This window comes from Trichoderma camerunense (assembly GCF_050948025.1).
Source record: "Trichoderma camerunense strain CBS 138272 chromosome Unknown V8C40scaffold_2, whole genome shotgun sequence".
Lineage (NCBI taxonomy): Eukaryota > Fungi > Ascomycota > Sordariomycetes > Hypocreales > Hypocreaceae > Trichoderma > Trichoderma camerunense.
Window position 1 is genome coordinate 2,108,716 of NW_028145368.1, and position 10,937 is coordinate 2,119,652.

At 52.1% G+C, this 10,937-nt stretch overlaps 5 protein-coding genes across 5 annotated transcripts; 3 read left to right on the forward strand and 2 right to left on the reverse strand.

The window, feature by feature from the left end:
• Positions 1 to 321: 321 nt before the first annotated feature.
• Positions 322 to 2,654, reverse strand: V8C40DRAFT_233526 (PUL domain-containing protein). Its single transcript, XM_083213387.1, has 3 exons — positions 2,448 to 2,654; positions 1,949 to 2,397; positions 322 to 1,887 (listed from the first exon to the last, which is right to left on the reverse strand). Exons 2-3 carry the CDS (start codon positions 2,219 to 2,221, stop codon positions 427 to 429), a joined length of 1,734 nt encoding a protein of 577 aa, XP_083078111.1. The 5' UTR covers positions 2,222 to 2,397; positions 2,448 to 2,654; the 3' UTR covers positions 322 to 426.
• Positions 2,655 to 2,903: 249 nt separating this feature from the next.
• Positions 2,904 to 5,235, forward strand: V8C40DRAFT_233527 (guanosine diphosphatase). The gene is made up of 2 exons (XM_083213388.1): positions 2,904 to 4,810; positions 4,881 to 5,235. Exons 1-2 carry the CDS (start codon positions 3,144 to 3,146, stop codon positions 4,936 to 4,938), a joined length of 1,725 nt encoding a protein of 574 aa, XP_083078112.1. The 5' UTR covers positions 2,904 to 3,143; the 3' UTR covers positions 4,939 to 5,235.
• On the reverse strand, positions 5,050 to 6,578 carry V8C40DRAFT_233529 (uncharacterized protein). Its single transcript, XM_083213389.1, has 3 exons — positions 6,319 to 6,578; positions 5,662 to 6,249; positions 5,050 to 5,603 (listed from the first exon to the last, which is right to left on the reverse strand). The coding sequence occupies exons 1-3, from the start codon at positions 6,460 to 6,462 to the stop codon at positions 5,229 to 5,231; spliced, it is 1,107 nt and encodes a 368-aa protein (XP_083078113.1). The 5' UTR covers positions 6,463 to 6,578; the 3' UTR covers positions 5,050 to 5,228.
• Positions 6,579 to 6,824: 246 nt separating this feature from the next.
• On the forward strand, positions 6,825 to 8,598 carry V8C40DRAFT_233534 (Rab family GTPase YPT7). Its single transcript, XM_083213390.1, has 7 exons — positions 6,825 to 7,107; positions 7,174 to 7,227; positions 7,311 to 7,406; positions 7,469 to 7,648; positions 7,707 to 7,751; positions 7,810 to 7,912; positions 7,975 to 8,598. Exons 1-7 carry the CDS (start codon positions 7,075 to 7,077, stop codon positions 8,082 to 8,084), a joined length of 621 nt encoding a protein of 206 aa, XP_083078114.1. The 5' UTR covers positions 6,825 to 7,074; the 3' UTR covers positions 8,085 to 8,598.
• Positions 8,599 to 8,772: 174 nt separating this feature from the next.
• V8C40DRAFT_233536 (acyl-CoA dehydrogenase/oxidase) lies at positions 8,773 to 10,756 on the forward strand. The gene is made up of 4 exons (XM_083213391.1): positions 8,773 to 8,996; positions 9,095 to 9,171; positions 9,244 to 9,988; positions 10,048 to 10,756. Exons 1-4 carry the CDS (start codon positions 8,973 to 8,975, stop codon positions 10,558 to 10,560), a joined length of 1,359 nt encoding a protein of 452 aa, XP_083078115.1. The 5' UTR covers positions 8,773 to 8,972; the 3' UTR covers positions 10,561 to 10,756.
• Positions 10,757 to 10,937: the final 181 nt, after the last annotated feature.

The window sequence follows — 10,937 nt, forward strand, 5'->3', positions numbered from 1 at the left end:
GGGGAAAGGCAACGCAACACCGTGGGTTGCTACTATAGGTAGCTGGGTGAGGGTCGTGGCAGCTCAGTTGGCTTTTTGATAAAGAAAGAAAAGAAGAAAAAAATTCAAAAAGATTGGCTGCCGATGGCTGCTTAAAAGGGCTGCGGAAGGGTGGGGCAGTGGGAAGCTGTGCGGATGACTCAGCAGCTTTTTTGCTGTGAAGAAATTGACAGAAGTACCAAAGTATCCCGTCTGGAAGTGCTCACGTATTGGCATGCTCAGATATACAATGGAGTTGATACCGAGTTCAGAGTGAAAGAAATTTTCATAATGAAGAGGATATTGTATGAAATTGATCGTATTAAGCTTAATAAAGAGATCTATCGTAAATTCACGCAGAGTATAGGTTATCATGTCATCATCAAAACGCCAACCTTCTAATTATCCTCATGGTGCTCTGAGGCCCTTGCCCAGGAGTTCACTTCCCACCTCAGAAACCAATGGCTCCTTTGGGAAAGCTTTCTTCTTTGCTAATACTGTTCCCTCGGCATCCAAAGCTCGAAGGAGATCAGCCAGCTCGCCTTGAAGATTTGTAAAGTAGACCAGGTGACCCAATGCAGAGAGCATACCCTGAAGAGCTTCTGCAGATGTTTCTTCCTGAGCGATCGCCTCCACGACAGATGCCGCAAGCTCGATTAGATCCTCATCTGGTAGGCTTGGTTTGGCCTCTCCAAGCCTTGATTTGCGATCTGTCAAAGCGATGTTGAATAAAAGAGATGATGCCGCCACGCGGGTATTGCTGTGGCCATCGTCAAGAAAGCTGGTTGATATCAGTCGAGTGATTGGTGCTCGAAGGTGCTCATTCCGCAGGATTTCATCAGGGAACAAGGGGGTGGAGAAGAAATTGCATGCCATCTGCAAAGTGACAAGACGCAGTGCATATGGGCACTCGCTCTGTTCGTTGACGGTGTTGAGGATGCTAACGACTGTCCTGTGTGATGTCTCTTCGGCAAAATACCCACTGACTCGAGGGTCCAGAAGAGCACACCGGAAGAGATCAACAATGGTAAACAGTGTATCGATAGGCAGCTTGGTGACTGATTCCTGAAGGAAACTAGCCATGTGTCCCATATTTGGCAGCACCGCATCCAGAGCCTCGCCCTTGGTGCGATCTTCGATGAATCTTCTCAGGTGCTCAACTTCGGGCCTGCTCGAAATCTCCGCACCCATCTTAGCCATCAACTTCTGCATCGGCGGCACCTTTCCAAATGAAACAGGCTTCGAGTTGGGATTGGCAAATGTGGGAAGCCGTAGCTTCTCATGTGGGTGGCTAGGATGTGCCATCTGTACCAACAGTTGGACTTTCCCTCGGAGAGCAGCCTGGTCAGCACCAGACCATCTATTCTCTTGTTCTCCCTTGAGGAAAGTAACGAATGTGGGAGTTGCGCTGATTGAGTATTGACTGGCAACCAAGCTGGCCTGTGGCTGCGCAATGTCAATCTTGATCAAGGTTGCTTTGCCAGCAAATTCCTCGGCTAGCTGATCGTACAAGGGATACAGCATCTTGCACGGGGCACAAGTCGCAGAAGTAAAGTAGACAACTGCGCAGGACGCCTTCGCTTGGTCCAGGAGGGTCGATAGCTCCGACTGACTGGTCACATTCTTGACAGATGAGGCGGCCTTGACAGGTGCAGTGGGTTGGGAACTCTGCTGCAGTCCCAGGATGGAGCCGTTTTGCCTACTGGCATTGACGCCTTGGGTAAGCTGAGGCATGAGCATGCGCCCAAATGGCGAGTCAAGGACTGCCTGTGGCATCTGTGCGATGTGGCTTGGGATACCCTTGCCGAGGAGGAAGTTTGAGAATGCATCTGTAAAGTTGTTGCAGTTGTGACGGAACAGATCGTATGCCTATTGCTGGGAGTAAGCAGCCGCTTATTCATATGAGTTGCAGCTGAACATGTTATCATACCTCTATCGTGAAAATCGATCGTATTGACTCCAGATAGTCTCCAATCACGTCCATGGGGAGGTTTGTCTTGCCGAGGTGTAGCCTCTCCAAAGGCTGGCCAAGGTGCGAGGAGCCCGGCACGATAGAGATGATGCCCCCGTCGTAGACATATTCACGGCCCTGGAGCTCGATAGAGGTATGATAGATGGCGTCGAGCTGGAACCCCAGGAGTCCCATGGACATTTGGCGGGCTAAGCCCTGAGACAAGTCGTATACAAGGAGGTGAACGTCCATCTTTGGCTGGCGTCTTTGATGCCCGAGCGAGTGTGATGATGAAGCGCCGAATAAATAACGGGCTGCAATTTCAAAGTGGCGTATTTCGGAAACTCCTGAATATGATTCGATGGATATCTTGGATCTAACGGCAGGAAACGGCGATGAGTATGAGTTTAGAGGGCAGGGTTGAGCTGCTGAGCCGACGTCAGATATTTATTAGATATCAAGGCAGCAAATGGCATACGAATCGACGAAGCTTCCAGCTACCATACAGCCCAACAGCGGACTTTGGCACAAACAACTCCGCCGGGTTAAATCCGAAACCTGAGGTAGATGCTGAATCGATGACAACAAGCACGATGCGCAATAACTGTTCACCAGTTTCAACAGGATGAACACTTAGGGTTTGCACCAGCGCTTCTCAGATCTGCCTTGAATCTTTATCATCTCCATCACATTCTCATCCTGCCACCTTGTAAAATGCCCTCGGCACTTACCCTGCAGCGCTCCGCTAAAACCCAGCGCTTCAGGCCTAAGGCGACCCACTGACGCATCATCCAGGGGGGGCGATGGCTTCGAGACGCTCGATTTCAGGGGCTGTGGAATGTGGCGAATGGCTCGTCAATCTTGGCCACGAATGCCCATGGATAATGGCCCTGTAGCGTCGCCGGTTGTGGATAAGCAAAGTACCATTTCATACAGAATGCCGTGAGAGGGTACTTGGTGCCTTGCCTTGTTCCCCCCTCCACACACACCCCCGGAAGAAGTTTGTTTGGCTGAGACTCCTTTTTCCCAATCCCAATCATTTCCACCTAAATTAATGAAACCTTGTGCCGTTGTTCGTCCCGCAATCCAACTGTTCTTCACTCACTCTTGTCTTTCCTTTGACCTTCCTTATTTAATGCGTTGCGGCGTCTCTCTTTGATCGCCCCGCGACCTGATGAGGAGAACTTCAGTGTCGCTGCCCACCAAGCACAAGCACGCTGCCTACGACCCCCACGAAAAGACAGATCGATACTACCCGAGTCATCGAAACCAAGGCCTCTTCTCCAGCATGAAAGAAACCATGCTGTCGCAGTCGCAGAAGTCGCGGTGGCTCAAGACGGGCGCGCTGGTCCTGGTCTTGATGATCCTGTTCTACTGGCTGTCTCCCACCGGTGTCGAGGTCTACAACAAGAGCCCTCTGGGCGAAGGCTCCGCGAACAACAACAATGTTCCTGCTGCTAACGCTGGTCCCGCCGCCAACCATGGTGCTGCCGCTGCTGGCAACGGCGCTCCCAATAGCGGCCAGGCTCCCGTCGACTCTTCTTACGGCACCGACAAGTGCTCCAAGTCCTACTCCAAGGACAAACCCATCGTTCAGTATGTCCTCATGATCGACGCCGGCAGCACTGGCTCGCGAATCCACGTCTACAAGTTCAACAACTGCGGTCCCATCCCCGAGCTCGAGAAGGAAGAGTTCAAGATGACTGAAAAGTCCGTTGGTGGCTTGAGCGCTTTCAAGAACGACCCCGTTGCTGCTGCCAAGAGTCTCGACGCCTTGATGGCCGTGGCCATGGAACACGTCCCCGATCAGCTCAAGAAGTGCTCTCCCGTCGCTGTCAAGGCTACCGCCGGTCTGCGTCTGATTGGCAAGGAGCTCGCCGACGCCATCCTGGTCGAGGTTCGACGACACCTGGAGCAAGACTACCCCTTCCCGGTCGTGTCTGCTGAGCAAAACGGAGTTGCTATCATGGACGGCTCCGACGAGGGTGTGTATGCCTGGATCACCACCAACTACCTCCTCGGCAAGATTGGCGGCCCGGACAAGAGCGAGACTGCTGCTGTCTTCGATCTCGGCGGTGGCTCAACCCAGATTGTCTTCGAGCCTACCTTTAAGGGAGCTCCGGATGGAGGCATGCCTGAGAAGCTCGCTCCTGGCGATCACAAGTACGAGCTTGACTTTGGCGGCCACAAATTCGACCTGTACCAGCACTCTCATCTTGGCTACGGCTTGATGTCTGCTCGCAAGGCTCTCCACTCTGCTTTGATTGACGAGTTGGTCAAGGTCAAGGGCGAGGACCAAACCTGGATGAACTCGCCCATTGTGCACCCTTGCATCGCCCCCGGCACCACGAAGGCCATTGACGTCGAGGTCAACGGCGGCGAGGCCCGCTCCTTCAACTTCACCGGTCCTTCCCAGCCCTCCCCGGCCCAATGCCGCAACATTGCCGAGAAGATCTTGAAGAAGGACGCCGACTGCACCCTCGCCCCTTGCTCGTTCAACGGTGTTCACCAGCCCGCCCTGGCCAAGACCTTTGCCAAGGAGGACGTCTACATCTTCTCATACTTCTACGACCGCACCAAGCCCCTCGGCATGCCTGACTCCTTCACTCTCCGCGAGATGCACGATCTCACCCAAAAGGTCTGCGCTGGTAAGGAGGCCTGGGACGTCTTCTCCAGCGTCCCCGGTGCGCTGGAGGAGCTTGAGGACCGACCCGAGCACTGCCTGGATTTGAACTTTATGATGGCTTTGCTGCACACTGGATACGAGATGCCCATTGACCGCGAGGTCAAGGTTGCCAAGAAGATTAAGGGTAATGAGCTTGGTTGGTGTCTTGGAGCTAGGTAAGACTATGACCCTTCCTGATGATGCGGTGCTGGCGTGTATTTTTGCTAACGTTTTTCCTCTTTTTAGTCTGCCGCTTTTGGCTCCTGGCTCCGGCTGGTCATGCAAGATCAAGGAGGTTTCATAAACGGCGTTTTTATGAATTAAACGGTTCATGATATTTAATTGTAATGTGCTTCTAGAATCGGTTATTTTACATCGTCAAGCATATTATTCCTTGTATGACATGTACGCTGTTGGGGAAGGGTATCTGGATTGGGCGTAACATATTTAATGTGGTGGTGATGCCATTGGAATCTGAGATTCTACCTATATTATGTATACTTGGGAAATTACTAAGGGTGCTTGTCTTTTTCGTTTGGCGACAAGCGGGCTCGGGTTGAAAGAATCAACATGGAGCAAAAATACAAGATTTTTTCACAGAGGCGCCGTAACCATTTCCAAAACCTCTTCCATCACTTCCTCGGGGCCTACATCTTCGAGCAGCGCTTCTACCGCTTCAAGTTGGCTCCCCCATTGCATACTCCTCTCCTTTTCAGGCTCGGTGATGCGTATACGGTGGAGATAGACTTTTCTCACGGCTAGCCCGATCAGAGCGGGCGTCACGAAATCGAGCTTATGTAAAGGGGCAAGACTTTTGACAAGCTGATGGAGGTGTTTGGTTGCCGCAGGTGTGATACCACCTGCGACTGCTCGGTGCATTCGAAGGAAGGATATAATGTTCATCTGGTATCGAAGGATATCGACATCGATTTGGACCTCCTGGCTCAGCTTTGCGAGTTGGCTGATTTCCTGAGGGTTGCCTGTAAATAACGATGCTAGAACTCAGGGGTTTGCGGCCATGACTTACAATATCTGATATCAAGGCCGTCGACGGCGTCGTGTCATTTGACGCCTTCTTCACAACGCTCTCTGTGGATGCCGTCTCATCGTCATCCTTGTTACGACTCTCAGCCTCATCCAAATTGACATATCCATCTTCCGGGTTATGCCAATGCGCAACCGAGAAGAAGTCATTGAGATGCGCCGTCACATGGGCTTCACCACCGCTGGCGGCCCCCAAGACAGGAATGAAGACAAACTGCTTTGGCGCAGCCTGTACAGATGTGCGAGTGAAGATGCGTCGCGTGCGCAGCAATTCGAGTGCCTGGATCTGGACGACTCGTGGGGCGCGGTCGAGGTTCTTTGCGATGACAAAGTGCGCGATCTGCGGAGAGAGGAAAGCACGGGGGCTGAGCGGTGTAGAGGATCGGTGGTTCGAAAGCGAGTTGAGCGCAAAGTATGAATCGTTTCGGGTGAACGGCGAGATGGCCGGCGAGGCGGAGTTGAGGGGAGTTTGCTGCGGTTGGAGAAGCAGAGCTGAGGCGAAATCCTCGAGTGTCGTGGACGGGTGGCAGTTGACGACGACGGATTTGAGACTGTATGTCTTGCTTGCTATCTGCACGTGTGTCAGTGTCAGCTGTTGGAACAATGGGGGAGACAAGGCTGTGTATGAAAAGTTGCATACCAGCTGAAGCTCTTGCACCAAGTCATCAATGGCTGCCGGCGGAGTGCTAATCAGGACGTGCTCTCGATTGACTAGACACAGCAGCACGGCCAGCTCCAAGTCGCTGAGGCTGTGAACCTTTTCCAGCAGATCGTCATCCGCCATGGCAAAGCGCCGGTAGCTCCGCCAGGGCCATCAGCGCGATTGCAGTATGTAGAAGCACAGGATCAATGCCGATGTTGAGGAAGAGAAGCTTCCTTCTTTCTTTGGTGACAAGCGATATGAGATGGATGCTAGGGAGCTGTACATGTAGCTTCGCACCATGATAACTGCTAGAGGTACCTTGTCACGTGCAAGCATATGGATGACTTACCTAGTAATTATGGGCATCATCATGCGGAGGCTACATTTATGCATGGGGCTAAGCTGCAAACGGCCTACCGCGGTTGGGACACCGATATCTGGGCGTCTAGGTACCTACTAATAGGTACCGTTGGGTGGGCGCTAAATCGCTGCCCGCCATCAACAATCCAAAGCAAAAGCCAGCCTCGTCATTGAAGCCTCAAAAGTATAGGCAGCCAGCATTTCAAGGTCTCGTGACGCTTGCGACGCTGAATTCTTCCATCACACATCTGGACACTCTTTTTTCGATATCCATCATCGTCTTTCCGCCACCAGAAGCACCCGGAGAAGGCCTCTTCGCTCGCGGCGGCTGTGCTTTTGGCTCATATCTATCACGTCATTGGAGCCCCGAGTGTACGACGATAACCAGTCAAGATGTCTTCGCGCAACAAGAAGGTCCTTCTCAAGGTATGGAGGCTCTGCTACCGGTACTGCGCTGCGTGAGAGCGATGCTAAAGTTGCTTTCTTTGATAGGTCATCATCCTTGGAGATAGCGGTGTGGGCAAGACGAGTTTGATGAATCAATACGTAAGCCGTGATCCTGCTACGACTCCGATCTACCGCTGAGGCACACGACGGCTAATGGGCGAAATGATATTTGGGAATATTAGGTCAACAAGAAGTTCAGCGCAAGCTACAAGGCCACCATCGGCGCTGATTTCTTAACGCGAGAGGTCCTGGTGGACGACCGACAAGTCACCATGCAGGTATGAGGTGTTTGAGGATAGACAAGGGTTATAGGTTCAAGGGATGCTAATGATCCGGACAGCTCTGGGACACTGCCGGACAAGAGCGATTCCAGTCTCTGGGTGTCGCATTCTACAGAGGAGCCGACTGCTGCGTACTGGTGTACGATGTCAACAACTCCAAGAGCTTTGAGGCGCTGGACAGCTGGCGAGACGAGTTCCTGATCCAGGCCTCTCCGAGAGATCCCCCCAACTTCCCCTTTGTAAGTGTGACGGCTACGGCTGCTCTTAATCTGGACTCCATGGCTGATTATTCTACAGGTTGTTCTTGGAAACAAGATTGATGTGGAGGAGAGCAAACGAGTGGTAAGGAATACCTGTTGTGCACATCCATAACAGAGCATGGGTAGCTGATGCAGACTAGATTTCGACCAAGCGAGCCATGACTTTCTGCCAATCCAAGGGCGACATCCCATACTTTGAGACGAGTGCAAAGGAGGCCATCAACATTGACCAAGCATTTGAGGGTATGGTAAACCCATTTTATCGACAAGGTCTAAAAAGGGGACTCTGGGCTAATAATTGGCAGTTATTGCTCGAAATGCTTTGGCTCAAGAAGAGTCTGAGGAATACAGCGGCGACTTTGACGACCCCATCAATATCCACATCGACAACGATCGCGACGGCTGTGCTTGCTAAGCGGAGAAAAGACGACAGATAATTGGATGATACGAGACTGGTCAGAGAATGAGCGTGAACAACCAGAAACAGCATACCCGGTCCTCGAGCTGATGCATTTTCTTGTCTGGAAGTAGAGTACGGAACAACGAGGCCATGTCGGTGTTTGTGCGGACAGTAATATTTTCTCCCTTTTTTATTCCTTTTTCTTTTTGTGTCTGGGTTGATTTTCTTGTTTTTTTCTTCTTTGGTTGATGGGATGGGAGACGGTTGCAATTGCTCGATGGTGGTGCGATCGCAAAGCCGTAGCCTCGGCTCCGATTAGTGGCTATGGGAGAGAAGAGAGGGGGAATGAGGAGAGCTTTTGATACGGTCATCTCATACATCTACTTGTCAAGGGATTATGGGGCTATAGATTCTATGCGTAGCTGGGAGCAATCCCACGCTATGGGACTTGATTATACGTTTGCCTCTTTAGCCATTGATCTCAATCGTGCCTGTATACCTAGATGTAGATTCAATTACACGATGTTGCTGTGCCTGGCTCTATCTTCGTACTGCCGCCCACTAACCGCCGGACTCCCTGTAGCAGTCAAAAGTCACCCACTAAATCGCTGCAGATACAGCGCTCTAGGCAGTGACCATCAGTGTCGGTGAGGCCCCACTCTGCACCTCGGCTTGCGGCTTACCCCAGAATCTCTCCGCGAATCGTGGCCCGACGGCGTTTGCTTGGCCTCGGCTCCGCATCATTGCTCGAGATAAATATCAGACCATTGCAGCGTCTTTGGTGATCTGACAGCTTCACGTTTTTTTGCGGAGAAGTCTTGGATCCAAGTTCTCCTTGTACACTTAATTCTTTTTCTTCTATTTCTCTCTCTAGTGTACTGACTTGGTACATCATTCGCCATCATGTCGGCTCGAATTCCAGCTCTTGTAAGCTAGCTATTGAAAGCTCTCCTGCTTAATCCCTTGGTTGTATTGGATTGCAGTGAATGATACATGGACTAACGGATTGCGATTGGTCGTGATAGGTTTCAGCACACGTCAGCGAGGCGGCGCGACAGAAGATTGACATTGTCGCCAAGTTTGTCGAGGAAGAATGCATCCCGTAAGCCCTCCGAATTGAACGAATCTCGACATCCCATACCATCTGTACCGACGAGCTAACAGGTGTCGACAGCGCCGATCCCGTACTTGAAGCCCAGGTTGGCGAGGGCGACAATCGCTGGGAGAACCACCCGTCCATTATCGAGGAGCTCAAGGACAAGGCACGCAAGCTGGGCTTGTGGAACATGTTCCTGCCCAAGGGATTCTACGCCGAGTCTCCCGGCTGGACCAACCTCGAGTATGCCCTCATGGCAGAGTGGCTGGGCCGCTCGCGCAGCGCCTCGGAGGCGTGCAACTGCGCTGCTCCCGATACAGGCAACATGGAGGTCGTGGCCAAGTACGGCAATGCCGCGCAGAAGGAGGAGTGGTTGAAGCCCCTGATGGAGGGCAAGATTCGCTCGGCTTTCCTGATGACTGAGCCCGAGGTCGCGTCATCGGATGCCACCAACATTCAGCTCCAGATCACTCGCGACGGCGACCACTATGTCCTCAATGGCTCCAAGTGGTGGTCCAGTGGCGCCGGCGACCCTCGATGCAAGCTCTACATCGTCATGGGCAAGACTGATCCTAAGAACGCCGATCCGTACAAGCAGCAGTCGGTCATCTTGGTCCCTGCTGGTCTGCCTGGCATCACCATCAAGAGAATGCTCAAGGTCTACGGCTACGACGACGCTCCCCACGGCCACGGCCACATCACCTTCAACAACGTCCGTGTTCCAGCCAAGAACCTGGTGCTCGGCGAGGGCCGCGGATTCGAGATTATCCAGGGCCGACTGGGACCTGGACGTATTCACCACGCTATGCGCAGCATTGGTGCTGTAAGTTGTTGCTGCTACAGATAGATCAAATCCCTTTACTAAACTCTTTGTTTCCATAGGCTGAGCAAGCTCTCGACTGGATGCTTACACGCGTCAACGACGAAAACAAGAAGCCTTTCGGCAAGCTCCTGCGCGAACACGGCGTCATCCTCGAATGGATTGCCAAGTCGCGCATTGAGATCGACGCAGCACGCCTCATCGTCCTCAACGCCGCCGTTAAGATGGACCAGGAGGGCCCCAAGAAGGCTCTCACGGAGATTGCCGAGGCCAAGGTCCTCATTCCCCAGACCGCTCTGAACGTCATTGACCGCGCCGTCCAGGCGTACGGCGGTGCCGGTGTCTCTCAGGAGACTCCCCTGGCCAACATGTGGGCTGGCATCCGAACACTTCGTCTGGCTGACGGCCCTGATGAGGTGCACCTTCAGCAGATGGGCCGCAACGAGAACAAGCGCGGCAAGGAGACGGCGGCCAAGCTCAAGTGGCAGAAGGCCAAGACGGCGGAGCTATTGAAGAGATACGGCGTTGAGCTTGCCGAGCCTGGCACCAAAATCAAGCACGCTGCCAAGTTGTAATGAAGAAAATGGCTGGTCTGTTTAGATTGTCTTGTTTTGATCTGTCATTGGTTTGTAAAATACGGGAACTAGGGTAATCTCGAAATGTTGCATTGCAAATAGCGTATATATTATAACACACTTCATAATGGAAAGAAGTCTGATGCAACTCTACCTGATTTATGAGATGCACTTTTGTTCAGGTTCTAGCAACTTATCTTTCTTTTGACTTACAACCTTCTCAACGCCCTACAAAGAATTAGTCTCCAATACGCCATTCTTATCAACCAATCCATCAGCTCTCTTCATCTTTATTCACATACCCATGGCTCACAAACCATCAATCACCCCTTGTTTAACCCCGAAAACAGGTCTTTGTTTCTACCCATCTTCTTAAA